This window comes from Dama dama, chromosome 4, assembly GCF_033118175.1.
Source record: "Dama dama isolate Ldn47 chromosome 4, ASM3311817v1, whole genome shotgun sequence".
Classification (NCBI taxonomy): domain Eukaryota; kingdom Metazoa; phylum Chordata; class Mammalia; order Artiodactyla; family Cervidae; genus Dama; species Dama dama.
The window spans coordinates 66,575,645-66,592,791 of record NC_083684.1 but is presented as its reverse complement, the minus strand read 5'-3'; the positions used below and the strand labels follow the sequence as shown (position 1 = coordinate 66,592,791).

The window sequence follows — 17,147 nt, the reverse complement described above, 5'->3', positions numbered from 1 at the left end:
GCCCTGTTGTAAGCAAGTCTCTGGTTACAATTACTGAGGTTTCCTCCCAACGTATCATCTGAGTGATTCAGTTCAGTTCAGTCACTCATTCATGTCTGACTCTTTGGGACCCCATGAACTGCAGCACGCCAGGCCGCCCTGTCCATCACCAACTCCCAGAGTTTACTTAAACTCATCTCCATTGAGTCAGTGATGCCATCCAAAGATCGCATCCTCTGTTGTCCCCTTCTGCTCCTGTCTTCAACCTTTCCCAGTATCAGGGTCTTTTCCAAAGTCACTTCTTCACATCAGGTGGCCAACGTGTTGGAGTTTCAGCTTCAGCATCAGTCCTTCCAATGAATATTCAGGACTGATTTCCTTTAGGATGGACTGGTTGGATCTCCGCGCTGTCCAAGGGACTCTCAGAATCTTCTCCAACACCACAGTTCAAAAGCATCAATTCTTCAGTGCTCAGATTTCATTATAGTCCAACTTTCACATCCATACATGACTACTGGAAAAAACATATCATTGACTATACAGACCTTTGTTAGCAAAGTACTATCTCTGTGTTTTAATATGCTGTCTAGGTTGGTCATAACTTTTCTTCCAAGGAATAAACGTCTTAAAATTACATGGCTACAGTCACCATCTTCAGTGATTTTGGAACCTGAAAAAATAAAATCTGTCACTGTCTCCGTTGTTTCTCATCTATTTGCCGTGAAGTGTTGGGACCAGATGCCATGATCTTAGATTTCTGAATGTTCAGTTCTAAGCCAAAATTTTAGCTCTCCTCTTTCAGTTTCATCAAGAGGCTCTTTAGCTCTTCTTTGCATTCTGCCCTAAAGGTTGTGTCATCTGCATATCTGAGATTATTGGTATTTCTCCCAGCAACCTTGATTCCAGCTTGTGCTTCATCCAGTCCAGCATTTCTCGTGATGTCCTCTACATATGAGTTAAATAAGCAGGGTGACGCATGCTTAAGGTGGGGCAAGAGCAGCGCCAATAATAGGATCACACAAGCACTTGCTGCAGCGTGAAAGGTGACTCACAGCACACCCCGAAGTGAGCATGTTGAGAGGAGCAGTGCTCAGTGGCTTCTCTCCCAGTGGGGGTGCACCAGTCCCACCAGCCTCACACCGCAGATAGAAGCACAGCTAAGAAACAGATCTGGGGCTCTAGTCCACCAACCAGGGAGCATGGACTCACCACAGAGAGGGCAGTGAGAACCACAGAGCAATGGGGAAGTGCCCCTCAGTATCCAGGGCAGGCTCTGATCACAGTAACACAGTCAAAGCCCAGATCAAGGGAATAAGGGCACGAATCTCTGGACCAACCTCACCCACCAAGTTGCAGACACCAGAAAGAAGACTAACTAGGTTCTTGTAGCCTTCAAAACAGAGATCACAGACAGAAAACTGGACAAAATGAGATGGCAAAGAAATAGGTTATAGAGAGTGAAGCAACATCAAACCCTGCATGAACCACTAAATAAAGAGTAGGTAGGCAATTTAATGATTACTTCTTGCTTTAATCATCTTAAGTGGAGACACCAGATGTTTTCACAAATCCTAGGTGCCTGATAATTCTTTCATCCACTTCTTTTCACACATGTTTCTGAGAATATTCTATTAGATGTTTGAATCTAAAATTCATAAATGATAGTGACAGAAAACTAAGCAGAAACTGAGGACACATAAGACAGTGTCCGAGGAAGTGGATTACAAATGAGATAAACTTTATAAAGTGCTAGTCCTTAAGAAATTATATAAGAAGAGAGCCTTTTAAAAATACGGTTAAAAAACAGAGAAGTTTACTCATAACTCTGTGGAGACCAACCTGGGACAGATATCAATAGAATGGGGAAGACTGCAGATCTCTTCAAGAAAATTGATATACCAAGGGAACTTTTTATGCAAAGATGGGCACAATAAAGGACAGAAGTGGTATGGACCTGACAGAAGTGGAAAGTATTAAGAAAAAGGGCCAAGAGTACACAGAAGAGATATACAAAAACGATCTCAATGACCATTATAACTAGGATGGTGTAATCATTCACCTAGAGACAGACATCCTGCAGTCTGAAGTCAAGTGGGCCATGGGAAGGATCACTGTGAATAAAGCTAGTGGAGGTGATAGAATTCCAGGTGAGCTATTTCAAGTCCTAAAAGATGATGTTGCTAAAGTGCTGCACTCAACATGCCAGCTAATTTGGAAAACTCAGCATTGGCCACAGGACTGGAAAAGGTCAGCTTTCATTCCAATCCCAAAGAAAGGCAATGCCAAAGAATGACCAAACTACCACACAATTGCACTCATTCACATACTACCAAAGTAAGATTTAATATTCTCCAAGCGTGTCTTCAACAGTATGTGAACTGAGAACTTCCAGATGTTCAAACTGGATTTGGAAAGGCAGAGGAACCAGAGGTTAAATTGCCAACATCTAGTGAATCATAGAAAAAGCAACAGAGGTCCAGAAAAACATCTACTTATGCTTTATTGACTACGCCACAGCCTTTGACGGTGTGGATCGAAACAAAGTGCGGCAAATTCTTAATGAGATGGGGATACCAGACCACCTTACCCACCTCCTGAGCAATCTGTATGCAAGTCAAGAAGAAACAGTACTGGACATGGAACAATGGACTAGTTCCAAATTGGGAAAGGAATATGTCAAAACTGCCTATTGTCACCCTGTTTATCTAACTTTTATGCAGAGTACATCATGCAGGAGACCTCAGTTTGATCCCTGGGCTGGGAAGATCCCCTGGAGAAGGGAATGGCTACCCACTCCAGTATTCTGGCCTAAAGAATTCCATGGATTGTATAGTTCATAGGATCACAAAGAGTTGGTCAGAACGGAGTGGCTTTTACTTCCACTTTTCATCATGTGAAATGTTGGGCTTGAAGAAGCACAAACTGGAATCAAGACTGCAGGGAGAAGCATCAAAACCTCAGATATACAGATGAACCACCCTAATGGCAGAAAGCAAAGGGGAACTGAATGAAACTTTCTTGATGAAACTGAAAGAGAGGAGTGAAAAAGTTGTCTTCAAACTCAGCATTCAGAAAACTAATATCATGGCATCCATTCCCATCGGTTCAGGGCAAATAGATGGGGAAACAATTGAAACAGTGAGACTTTACTTTCTTGGGCTCCAAAATCACTGCAGTTGTTGACTTCAACCATGAGAGTAAAAAACGCTTCCTCCTTGGAAGGAAAGCTATGGGCAATGTAGACAGCATAATGAAAAATAGAGACATTACTTTGCAGACAAATGTCTGTTTAGTCAAAGGTATGGTTTTTCCAGCAGTCATGTATGGATGTGAGAGTTGACCATAAAGAAAGCTGAATATCGAAAAACTGATGCTTTTGAACTGTGTTGTTGGAGAAGACTCTTGAGAGTCTCTTAGACTGCAAAGAGATCACACCACTCCATCCTAAAGGGAATCAGTCCTGAATATTCGTTGGAAGGACTGAAGCTGAAGCTCCAATACTTTGACCATCTGATGCAAAGAACTGATGCATTGGCAAACATCTTGATGCTGGGTAAGACTGAGGACAGGAGGAGAAGGGGACCAGAGGATGAGATGGTTGGACGGCATCACTGACTTGATGGACATGAGTTTGAGCAGGCTCTGGGAGTTGGTGATGGACAGGGAAGCCTGGCGTGCTGAAATCCATGGGTCCCAAAGAGTTGGACATGACTGAGTGACTGAAATGTGCTGACTGATAGGTGTAATTGATTCTCTTTGCAGTACAGTAGTACAAAATTGTAAAACAGCTATATTCCAAATAGAACTTTTTAAACGGATATATTTATATAATCTAGAAATTGTTATAGCTTGAATCAATTATTAATAATATGGGGGAAAATGTGCTAAACAATTATGCCAGTTTATTTTAAAATTCTATGAGGTAATTGAATATATTAAATATTTTAGCATTTTACAATTGGGGCAAATACACTTAAGATATTTAGTATAAGATCATATAAGGAAAAGAGAAACTTTGAAGTCAACCTGAGATGTGCATTCTGTCATTTTGGGGAGGTTTTGCTTTCTGCAGTGACAAAAGTACTTGAGTTTGAAATTTGATTTAGAAGGTCCTATCTCTAGTTCTCAGTGGATACGAAGTTAAAAATCAGAAAACAAAAACCTGTCCCCAGTATTCCTAAAAATTAAGCAGTTTGTCTACCACTTCACTCACATATTTTTGTCCAGAGGTAGAAAGAAACTTTAAAAGGACTGGCATACAGTTACTCAAAATTGGCACAGTTTTTCTAGGACCCCCCAAGAAATGGAAGAGCAACCAATGAATGCAGTTTGTCACAAGCCAAGAGGAGACTTTTAGTTCACACTGTGATGAAGAAAAGTAATCACTGGAGATGAATTCATGAATGATTTAAGAGACAGAATGGGGCAGGTGATACATTTCTCTGACAGCAGTGCATACAAAACCAGGTTTTCCAAATTGATTTCCACTGAAGATGATCTTCCAAAACCACCTGGGGAAGGATGACTTCCTCACTGCTCCTTGGACCTCTCATCTGAGTCATCATCTCCATCCATTCATACCTACCTGGGTATATGGCTGATGTCTCCATTCTCCTTATACTCCTGGGATCATTCCAATTGCTCCAGAAAGGTGACCAGGTCCAGCTTAGAGATCACAAGACCTGTTCATCAGAGAAAGGAATATTTGTGTTGTCAGAGATTCATCAGTGTCCAATCCAATATGTATTCAGTTGAGATGAGAATGCATGGGAGATTGTTAATATTGCCCGGAAAATGATTTCCCCAAATTCTTTATTCAAGTCACCTATATAACACAAACAAACACATAACATCAGATCCTGAGATATTGGTCAAGTACTACGAAGGCAAAGTAAGTGTGTAACTGTGAAATTAAGAAAAGGTGTGACTATTCAATACTACAGAGCTTATACAATTACCACTAACCTAAAATAAAATGATAGCTTACAGTGAACGGTATCAGATTCATGATCTCCAAACAAGAAGATTTAACTTCAGGACCAGGGACCAGGCATTAGGCTTGATCACTGAAGAGCTTTTGTGTAGCAGAGTTGTATTAAAGTGAAAAAGGGACAGAGAAGCTTCTGACAGAGACATCAGAAGGTTGCGGAGAGTGCCCCTCCCCTTGCTAGTCTAAGCAAGGATGCTATATACTATTAAATCAGTAATTACAATAAATCAAAACAATGTCTCAAGGTTGTAAAAATTTTACCAGACCCACTCCTACAATTTATGTTTGAGGATAACAGGATTAGAACTTAACAATAGAAAGATCCTACCAGACCCAGACCCCTTTATTGACTATGCCAAAGCCATTGACCATGTGGATCACAACAAACTGTGGAAAATTGTTCAGGAGATGGGAACACCAGACCACCTGACCTGCCTCCTGAGAAACCTGTATGCAGGTCAAGAAGCAACAGTTAGAACTAGACATGGGCCAACAGACTGGTTCCCAATCAGGAAAGGAGTACTCAAGGCTGTATACGTCACCCTGCTTATTTAACTTATATGCACAGCACATCATGGAAAATGCTGGGCTGGCTGAAGCACAAGCTGGAGTCAAGGTTGCCAGGGGAAATATCCATAACCTCAGATATGCAGATGAAATCAAGCTTAAGGCAGAAAGCGAAGAAGAACTAAAGACCCTCTTGATGAACTGAAAGAGAACACCACTACAATATTGTAAAGTAATTAGCTTCTGATTAAAATAAATAAATTAAAAAAACTACTATGTATAAAATAGATAAGTCACAAGGATATATTGTATAGCATAGAAAATTATACCCTTTATCTTGTGATAACTTTTAATGGAGTATAATATGTAAAAATACTGAATCACTATGGTATATACCTGAAACTAATGTAATATTGTACATCAACTATACTTTAATTAAGAAAAGAATTCAGGACAAAAGAAATATAAAAGGTGCTCTTTTTTTTTTTTTTTTCTTGGAAGAAGAGTTCCACTCAATGTAAATCAAGGTTCTTCTTTCTAGAAAAAAGAAAGAAAGAAAGAAACTGAAAGAGGAGAGTGGAAAAGTTGGCTTAAAACTCAACATTCAGAAGACTAAGATCATGGCATCTGGCCGAATCACTTATGGCAAATAGATGGGGAAACAATCTAAACAGTGATAGACTATTTTGGGGGGGCTCCAAAATCACTATAGATGGTTACTGCAGCCATGAAATTAAAAGACGCTTGCCCCTTGGAGAAAAGTTATGACCAACATAGACAGCATATTAAAAAGCAGAGACATTACTTGGCCAACGAAGATCCATCTAGTCAAAGATGTGGTTTCTCCAGTAGTCGTGTATGGATGTGAGAGTTGGACTACCAAGAAAGCTGAACACGGAAGAATTGATACTTTCGAAGTGTGGTGTTGGAGAAGACTTTTGGAAGTTCTTTGGAGTGTAAGGAGATCCAACCAGTCCATCCTAAATGAAATCAGTTCTGAATATTCATTGGAAGGACTGATGCTGAAGCTGAATCTCCAATACTTTGGCCAGCTGATGCGAAGGGATGACTCATTTGAAAAGACCTTGATGGTGGGAAAGATTAAAGGCGGGAGAAGGGGATGACAGAAGATGAGATGGTTGGATGGCATCACCAACTCAATGGACATGAGTTTGAGTAAACTCTGGGAGTTGGTGATGGACGGACAGGCCTGGTGTGCTGCAGTCCATGGGGTGGCAAATAGTCAGACAGGACTGAGCTACTGAACTGAACTGAACCAGACCCACTCCCCTAATATAAATTCTATGATATCAGGATTAGTCAGGAGGTATTCAGGAAGGATAAACTGTCCTCAAGCAGGATACATTGTTGTTATATAATTCCTAGTACAGAGTTTAAACTGAGTTGTTTGTTGTTTAATCTTCAGTTCTGGGCTTAAAGAAAATGCCATGTGTCTAAGACACACAACATAAAAATGTTATTTTATGTGTCTAACACCAAGGAATGTAGAGGAAAAGAAGGTATTTGTCCTTTTCTCCACCTTGAGAACTCCAGACCCCTATCTCCTCTTTGAGATCCCTCTCTCTCCTATCTCCACCCCTATCCCCCCTCCCTCCTCCTCGGGGACCCCAGACTTCTTATCAACCTGCCTAGGAATTGACTGTCACAGAAGGAGGCAGAGTACATCAAGGAAGAAAAAGGTTACCAGCATAATGAATTATCCTGAAGCCTTTTTTCTAAATTTTACATGCCCATTGTCCCTAGATAGGTGATATTTTCAAACTATTCTGGGAATCAGAAAATCCTCAGAAAGTTCTAGAAATGATGGAAGCAAAAGCCAGTGGGTAGACAAGGGATTCTGGAAGGAAGTGGTCCTCACGCAAGTAGGCCAGGTTCCTACAGTTCTCTAACATCACGTCCCTGTACAACGCCTGCTGAAAATTTTCTGAAAAACTCTGGACCACTGAGTTGAGTCACTGGGCTTCCCAGCTGGCACAGTGGTAAAGAATCTGCCTGCCAATGCTGGAGATGCGGCTTCAGTCTCGGGGTGGAAGAAACCCCAGGATGAGGAAATGGCAACCCACTGCAGAATTCTTGCCTGGAAAATCCCATGGACAGAAGAGAGTTGCCTCTATGCCTAAGGGCACTTTCAAACTCGGTTTTAAATATCTAAATTACATCCAAGTGCTAAGTCATCACTGCATTTGCCAATGTCACTAAAATCCCAACACCAAACCACATCCCAGTGGGAATGAGGATAGGAGTGAGTCCCCATGCTGATCTCTCACAAAAAGAATAGTTTCAACAGCTGAAAGTCGCTGTTTCATGATGAGAATTCATCATGCTTCATAGAAAGCAAGGATGCAGACAACGGAGAAAAGGCATGGCACACAAGGAAGTAGTCTAAAGGGCTGGTCTTCACTAATATAAGAGGAAATGGGAAAAGTAAGATGATAACAAATGCCTGGGAAGACAAATTAGGAGGAGAGAGCTAAAGGCTTGCATATTCTCATTTGGGCATTTCTGGAGGAAAAGCAGACACAGCCCCAGACCCAGGACAGGATATTGACCTGAGAAGCTGCCATTTCCTCCTTTCCTCCTCCTGCTCTGTCTTCTCTGGGGATATTACGCTGCAAACGTACTTCTGAGTTTTGAAAATCTACCTTGGAGGGCATCAACACAGCTCTTTAACCTGCAACCACCGCTCCTACAGACAGAAGGACCTTGGAAAGCTGAGAAGACCGACCTCTCCTGTCCTCTGTCTCAGGAGAGGTTCAGGAACAATCATTTCCTACCTGGAGACCAGCCTGTGAACTTATTTCTTGATTGTTCTCTCCCCATAAAGCACTCCTAACACTGCTCACACAGACAATGTGAGCTGACTGACTTCCCTGGTCCAAATCCAGCTAGACCAACCCTGCGGCCCCTCCTCAGTCTGACTCCGAGGCTCAGCTCTCACAGATGGACCAGGAGCGTCGTCCTTATCCCAGGTTTCTCCTTAAAATGCCCTGGAGGACTTCCTACACACCGCACTGACATTCGCAGAGAACCAACATGGAACTCTGTTGGGAGGGCATCAGTGAGGTCATTTCCTGACACTGGTCACATGATCCTGGTGGGACACCAGATGAAACCACTTGGCTAAAGATTCTTTCTGAACCATTTCAATGAATACAAATCCCTTGTGCCCAGGTCCCCACTCCAAGAAGTTATGAATTTGCAGGTCAACACTGCTGCCGTGAAAGGTGGCATCAGAAAATCCCATTTTTTCTGATGTTTCTTCCCCAAACCAACGTTCAGGTGTCCTGAGCTCAAAGGCTCACACTCACAGCACGAAGCCCTCTCTGTAGCGGAGGATTTAGGGCAGGCATTTCTGAGAGGTCAAAGCTGGAATCAGGCAGAGAAAACACCAATACTTGAGGTTCAGTCTTTAGAGTTTACCCTGGGTGAAGTGCTCTGGGCTCCCTAGGCGGAGTGTGGATTGCTGAATTCAAGCCAACACAAGGATTCTGGTGAGTACTGTGAGGGTGTTGAAAGGTTGCTGCTCAACCATAAGACACCTGGATTCTTAGTCTCTTGAGGAGAAGAATTCAATCTGGAGCCAGAGATGATGCTTGATCGCTCAGAGTTTTTGCGTAATAAAATTTTATTTAAGTATGAAAGAGATAGAGAAAGCTTCTGACATAGACATCAGAATGGGGCAGAAAGAGTGCCCCCTCACTAGTGTTAGCAAAGGAGTTGTATACTTTTAATTAGTTATTACACTGAATCACAAGAATGTCTGGAGGTTGTAAAGACCTCACTGGACACACTCCCATAATTTACATTTTAAGACAACAGGATTAGCCAGATAGTTTTTTTCCAGAGACTGTCCTCAAGCAGTATAATTTGTTTCATATTCCTAAGGAATGTAGAGGGGGGAAAAAAAAAAAAAGGTGTGTTCTTTCTTCCTCCTTGAGAATTCCAGACCTCTCTCATCTTTGGGACCCCCGGACTTATCAACCTGCCTAGAAATTGACTCTCTCAGTGTGATTGAACAGGGGCCTGTGAATAGACCCTGGGGTTCAGCAAGACTGCTGGTCTCAAGGAAGGAGGTCATCTGGTGCAGGTGCTCACAGGACTGGCTGGTGTGAGTTCAAGGACCTGCAGGCTGCCTGCTCCCCAGACAGACGCTGAGGCAGCAACAGCATGGAGCAGTTCAGGGGAGCTCTCAACAGTACTCTGTATGATCCTTCTTATTAGAACCATCACAGGGTCCAAATAGTTACAAAATGGGAAGGAGATACAACATAGAAATGAGGGAATATATCTGAAGTTCTGAGAAATTTAAAGCCAGTGAGTAAACTAATTTCCACATATGCCATCTCTCTGTGCTGCCAAATAGTTCATCGTCATCTCTTCACTACCACCTTAAATAAGGTGGGCGAGATTGCTGTTGGTGGTGGGTTAACAATTCATTCATTACAATCAACTGAAACACTAAAAGCCATTCACTTTTATTAATAACCATGTATTAATTTCACACAGAGTGGAAATAAAACCTTTTACAATCCATGGTATGATCCACGATTAAGTACAGATCAAAAGTACAGAGAAAGATATTCGTTTTAGGATATAATGATGTGAGATTTGTGATTTTCACAGCTTACCAAACAAAGCCTAGGAAGCACTTAGCAAGCATGATATACACTAATTCCATGTCTTTTACAAGAAGGGTTTCTAATACATTTCTAGGTTATCACAGAAGCTGTTTTTATTTCAACATGGTCAAGTAACAATCATGACTTGTGTTGATATTATAGAGATACATCAATATTGCAGTGAACTGTCATTGTGTTCTTACAAACCAAGGGTATTACTATTGAAACCTTACAACCAACTTCTGTCTTACTTTACAACATGGAAAGATTAAATGATCACTTACATCATGGTAACCTCCAGATATTTCACATCAATGACAAACACCTCCATTTAGATTGGCATTGTCCATTTAACATCATGATATTCTTCACCTTCTAATGGAGAAGAGATAGAAATGGTTGCAACACAGTATAAAAAGGCTAATATTTAATAAACCATCAAAAACCTATGTTTGAAAGAAGGAATAGTATGGATTACTTGAGTGCTGAATTACATTCATTTCAAATAATCTCAAATCATATCATTACTAACAAGCATACATACAGTGCTATGAATTGTAACTTTCTAAACATCAACCTTCATCTCACAATTCATGCTAATATATTCATCTTCTATGTGTTTTAACTATGGAGTGCTCCCTACATTCATTCTCTTTCAGGGAAAATTCTGAAAACAAAATTGATGAAATGCCTTCGGGTATGCAATCTCTGATATTTATTTCAATTTAACTTTTGATTAAATACTTTTCTACATATTTGTTACATCACTTCTATAGGTTTCTTGTATAAATTCTTGTGTTTTCTGATGCATGTTCAGGGCAAACCTCTTCCACCACTTGTTCCATTACTACGGTTTCTCTCCAGTGTGTCTTCTCAGATGTTTACTGAGATAACTACTACGACTAAAGGCTTTGCCACATTCTGTACATTTATAAGGTCTCTCTCCAGTATGAATTCGCTGACGTTGAGTAAGTGCTGAGTTGTAAGCAGTCTTTGCCACATTCAGTACATGAAAATGGTCTCTGCCCAGTATGGATTCCTTGATGTTTAGTAAGACCAGAACCCTTAATAAAGGCCTTGCCACATTCTGTACATTTATAATGTCTATCCCCAGTATGAATTCGGTGATGTTGAGAAAGGTTCCAACTTGTAGTAAAGGCTTTTCCACATTCTTTACATTCGCAAGGTCTCTCTCCAGTATGAACCTGCTGATGTTGAATAAGACCTGAATTGTAAGTAAAGGCTTTGCCACATTCTGTACATTTGTAATGTTTCTCTCCTGTATGAATTTCCTGATGATGAAAAAGACTTGAATTGTGAGTAAACACTTTGCCACATTCTATACTTTTATAAGGTTTCTCTCTAGTGAGAATTCGCTGATGTTGAGTAAGATGTGAGCGACGTTTAAACGCTTTGCTACATTCTGTACATTGGAAAGGTTTCCTTCCTGTATGAATTTTCCCATGTTTATTTAGATTGGATGGCTTACTAAAGACTTTCCCACATACCTTACAGTTGTTTTCTTTCTGTGGATTCTGAACAGTGTGGTGTTGAAAAAGTTCTGAAGATTGACTAGAAACCTTACCATATTCAGTACAAGTCCTCTTCTCAGTGCAAGTACTCTTATCAAAAGAAAAACTTGACATTTGATAAATGGTATTTCTATATTTATTCCTTTTAGCTTCTTTGTTTGAAGATTTGGGTCTCTGATGTTTCTTAAGGTTTGAGTCTACTTCAACCGTATACCCAGTTTCATTGTCTGAATAACTTCTCAGTCCACCAGAAATACTTTTGTAATTATTGGAGCTGGAGCTCTTACTTAAAGTCTCACTCATTTTATTACACATACAAAGTTGTTGTATATTAACCACATCACAATATGTATTGAACAATGACGGTTGCATTACGTCTCTTCCATTATCATCAACATTATACATCTTGGAATGCAGAGAAAATATTTGTTGGGGGAAGAATAATGACCTCCTGGTCATGGATCCCTCAAATTGATTAGATTGTGAGTTTTCCTACTCACTGTTAAATTGTAGGTGTTCAGACATGCTTGAATGTATGTTTAGTCGAAGCCTATGTTCAGAGTTGTCTGAATGAGTATTTTCAGTAGAGACTAGATTACCTTCCAGATTTTCCACATTTCCTTTCAGAGAACATGTATGTTTCACAAAAGGATGGAAACCTTTCCTTAAATACTTACACTTCTCTGCAGATGTTGAAGACTGAAGTTGGTGTTTTTCCCAATTTGACTCATGTTGCTGATTTCTTTTTGCAGTAATGTTAGCATTATGTGTAACTGTCTGCATTTCTTTATGTCCACTTAAACACACTCTCCATTTTTCATATACTCTCAGACATTCCCAGTCTTTCATTAAATTTAAGTTTCTGAGCTGAGATGTTTGATATATTCCTAGGTTTGATTTTGGGAATACATCTTCTAACGCTGGATTCTTTGGCATCAAATCCTGGATGTCTTGTGGAGTCATAGCTGAAAGATTCCAAATAGCAAGTAATTTTACCTGCTATTCTCAGTGAAAATCTTTAAAGATTTAGAGAAAATTGATGGCCATTAGCTAATTTAAAAATAAAATGGAAAAAAAAAAAGATAAAATAAAATAAAGTGGAGACAGAAGGATCAAGACACCAGTGGTTTAGGCAGATGTGGACATTAACTCTGCCCAAATGAATGAGAAACGGAGCAATTCTCAGAGAGCCCTGCTGAACACTAGCAGAGGCCCCTTGAAATTTTAAAAAACAAGAAAGATTCCTGCTGAGCCAGGTAGGATAAAAGAAAGAAGAAGAAAAGGAAGGAAAAGAAAGAAGAAGGAAAAGGAAGGAAAAGAAAGAAGAAGGAAAAGGAAGGAAAAGATAGAAGAAGAAAAGGAAGGAAAAGAAAGAAGAAGGAAAAGGAAGCGGGAGGAAGTGTGTTGGGGCCTGCAATCCTGGGGGAGATGAAAGTCAGAAGAGGTCTCCATATCTGGGGACACCCCTCACTAGGGGAGCTCAGTTTGGACAGAAGGAGAGCCTCATTCTCTGTGGGAAGAGAACATGGCAAACAGCGTGTGGCAGCAGGACAGAGTGAGACCTTCACATAGGGGCCTGACCCCTGCCCTACCCAACCAGCCTTAGAGGCAGGTCCACCACGGCAGACAAGTGCTGGGTGCTGGAATGTCGGTTCTGGAGAGCAGACCCAGGCAGAGGACTGCAGTTGGCTATGAGAAAACATCCTGAAGGGATGGGAGTGAGGGAGGAGCTCTACAAGTGGGATGTTTCAGTTGGAAGCCTGAACCACCATAGAGGAGAGTACCTTTGGTGAATGATGCCCAAAGAAGGAGCCCATTGCATCCCTTGTCCCTTGTGCAGAAACTGCTCACCAAGGACTATGAAGAACTCCACCATGTAGGTCTTTTGAGCCCCCAGCCACGACCTCCCCCATCGACCTCCTCCACAATCAGCAGACTCCTGTGCTCTGGGGCACCTCAGGAGCAGACACCTGTGAGTTACCCACACGCGCAGATGGAGCTGAAAGCACAGCTGAGCCCCAGGGATGAAGAAGAAAAGCTGAAACCTCTCCCTGCAGCAACAGAAGCCACGGTCTCACACCCACGACCGGCTGTGTAACCTCAGCCCCTACAGAGCATCTGAATCACCTACCAGCGCTCTCTCAGTCAGGGCAGGGGCAGCTCTAGCTGCTGTAGACTCTGTGGGCTCCCACACAAGGGGGCTGGGCCAGGACAGAGCCTGAGCTGCCCCAGAGCACCACAGCAGGTCCAGCTCCACGCTGAATGCAATCCCAGGACCTGACTTCACTGAATCTATGCCGGTGACCTTGTGAAAACAACATCTGCGAACATCCAGGGCCATGTGCCGTCAGGCCCATGTTTAAGGTGGGGCCAAGAGCAGTGCCAACACTACATCACATGAGAGCCTGCAGAATGCATGGGAGGGGAACCAGAGCACATCCTGAGTGAACATCCCCAGAGGAGTAATACTCAGTGACTTTTCTCCATGTGCGGGTGCTCTAGTCCCACCTGTCTCGCACCACAGATCACAATCACAGCTAAGATTCAGGTCTGGGGGCTCTATTGCACCATGCAAGGAGCAGGCACCACCAGAGAGAGGGCAGTAACAACCACAGAACAATGGGGAAACAGCCCTGAATATCCACAGCAGGTTCTGGTCACGGTTAACAGCAATCAAAGCCCAGATCAAGAGGATAAGGGCACAAACCTCGGGACCAACCTCACCCACCAAGGTGCAGACAGCAGAAGGAAAACAAACTCGGTTCCTGTAGCCTTCAAAAGAGAGACCACAAACAGAACACTGGAAAAAATGAGATGGCAAAGAAATAGGTTATAGGGGAAGAAACAATATAAAAATCTCCAAGCACCACTGAATTCAGAGGTGACAGGCAATCTAATGATTACTTCCTGATTTTAGTCCTCTTAAGTGGAGACAGCAAACACTTTCACAAATCCTAGTTGCCTAACAATTCTTAAATCCACTTCTTGCCACACACATTTCTGAGAATGGTCTATTAGATGTTTCAATCTAAAAATCATAAATGATAGTGATAGAGAACTAATCAGAAACTGAGGACACATAAGACAGTGTCCAAGGAAGCTGAATACAAATAAGATAAACTTAATAAAGTACTAGTTTTAAGAAATTAAATAAGAAAAGAGACTTTAAACTATGACTGAAAGAGGGAAGTCTACTCATTGCTCTTTAGAGACCTAAATGGAAAGGAATGAACAGAATGGTAAAGACTAGAGATCTCTTTAAGAAAATTAGAGGTACCAGGAATATTTCAAGCAAAGATGGGAACAATAAAGGACAGAAATGGGATGGACCTAAAAGAAGCAGAAAATATTAAGGCAAGTTGGCAAGAATACATGGAAGAACTATACAAGAAAGATCTTAATGACTAATATAACCAGGATGGTGTGATCACTCACCTAGGAACAGACATCTTGGCATCCAAAGTCAAGTAGGACTTAGAAGGCATGATGACCAACAAAGCTAATGGAAGTGATGGAACTCCAGCTGACCTATTTCAAGTCCTAAAAGATGATAATGCTAAAGTTCTGCTCTAGATAAGTCAGCAAATTTTGAAAACTCAGCACTGGACACAGGACTGGGAAAGGTCAGTTTTCATTCCAATCACAAAGAAAGACAATGCCAAGGAATGCTCAAACTACTACACAATTTCCCTCATTTCAAACCATAGTAAAGGCTCAAACATTTTCCTAGCAAGGCTTTAACAGTATGTGAACTGAGAGCTTCCAGATGTTCAAACTGGATTTAGAAAAGGCAGAGGAGTGCTCGCTTCGGCAGCACATATACTAAAATTGAAACGATACAGAGAAGATTAGCATGGCCCCTGTGCAAGGATGACACGCAAATTCGTGAAGCTTTCCATATTTAAAAAAAAAAAAGAAACGGCAGAGGAACCAGAGATCAAATTGCCAACATCCCTTGGATCATATAAAAAGCAAGAGAGTTCTGAAAAAATGACTACATCTGCTTTATTGTCCTTTGATTGTGAGGATCACAAGAAACTGTGGAAAATTCTTAAAGAGATGGGAACACCAGACTACCTTATCCGCCTCCTGAGAAATCGGGATGCATGTCAAGAAGAAACAGTGAGAACTAGACATGTGACAATGGACTGATTCCAAATTGGGAAAGGAGCACATCAAGGCTGTACATGGTCACCCCGCTTATTTAACTTATATGCACAGTATGTCATGCAACATATCAGGTTTGATGAAGCACTAATTGGAATCAAGATTTCAGGGAGAAATATTCATAATCTCACATGTACAGATGACACCACCCTTATAGCAGAAAGAGAAGATGAACTGAGGAGTCTGTTGATGAAACTGAAAGAAGACGGTGAAAAAGCTGAAAAACTCAACCTTCACAAAACGAAGATCATGGCACCAGTCAGATCGTTTCATGGCAATCGGCAGGAGAAACAGTGAAAACACTGAGACACTACATTTTTTGGGGGTTCCAAAAATCACTGCAGATGGTGACTACAGCCATGAAAGTAAAAGACGCTTGCTCCTTGGAAGGAAAGCTGTGACCAAAGCTGGCAGCATATTAAAAAGCAGAAACATTACTTTGCTGACAGAGGGTCATCTAGTCAAAGGTATGGTTTTTCCAGTAGTCATGTATGGATGTGAGAGTTGGAACATGAAGAAAGCTGAGTGCCAAAGAATTAATGCTTTTGAACTGTGGTGTTGGAGAAGACTCTTGAGAGTCTCTTGGACTGCAAGAAGAACACACCACTCCATCCTAAAGGAAATAGGTTCTGAATATTCATTGGAAGGACTGATGCTGAAGCTCTGATGCTCTGGCCACCTGATGTGAAGAACTGACTCACTGAAAAAGACCTTGATGCTGGAAAAGACTGAAGATGAGAGAAGGGTACAATAGAGGATGAGATGGCTGAATGGCACCACTGACTCGATGGCCAAGAGTTTGAGCAGGCTCTGGGAGTTGATGATGGACAGGGAAGCCTGGCTTGCTGCAGACCATGGATTGCAGAGTCAGACTCGACTGAGCAATTGAACTGAACTTACTGATATGTATAATTGATTCTCTTTGCTGTTTAAGAGTACAAAATTGGAAAACAACTATATTTCAATTAGAACTTTTAAAAAAGATTTCTTCATATAACCTAAAAATTGTCATAGTTTGAATCTACTATTAATAATACAGTGGAAAATGTGCTATGAGTTTATGTCAGTTTATTTTAAAATTCTATGAGGTAATGGAGTATAACAAAGTATTTTAGAAGTTCGAATGAGGGCAAATACACTTAAGATATTTAATCTGAGATCACATAAGTGAAAGAGAAACTTTGAAGTCAACCTGAGATGTGCATTCTTTCATTTTCACAAGGTTTTACTTTCTGCAGTGAAAAGTTACTTGATTTATAATGTATATAGAAAGCCCTATGTGTCGCTCCCACTGGATAGGAAATTATAAACCAGAGGACAAAAACCCAGCCC

The 17,147-nt window shown here is 41.2% G+C and overlaps 1 protein-coding gene and 1 non-coding gene across 2 annotated transcripts in view; one reads left to right on the top strand and one right to left on the bottom strand.

Moving 5' to 3' along the window:
- Window positions 1–10,963: 10,963 nt before the first annotated feature.
- The window catches only part of LOC133055191 (zinc finger protein 208-like), an 83,885-nt gene continuing 77,701 nt past the window's right edge, over window positions 10,964–17,147 (bottom strand). The window contains 2 exon segments of the mRNA XM_061140621.1: window positions 10,964–11,108; window positions 11,110–11,624. Of these exon segments, the coding sequence (XP_060996604.1) occupies window positions 10,964–11,108; window positions 11,110–11,624 (660 nt within the window).
- Window positions 15,447–15,553, top strand: LOC133055405 (U6 spliceosomal RNA). Its single transcript, XR_009692679.1, has one exon. It is a non-coding gene; the product is annotated as a U6 spliceosomal RNA (small nuclear RNA).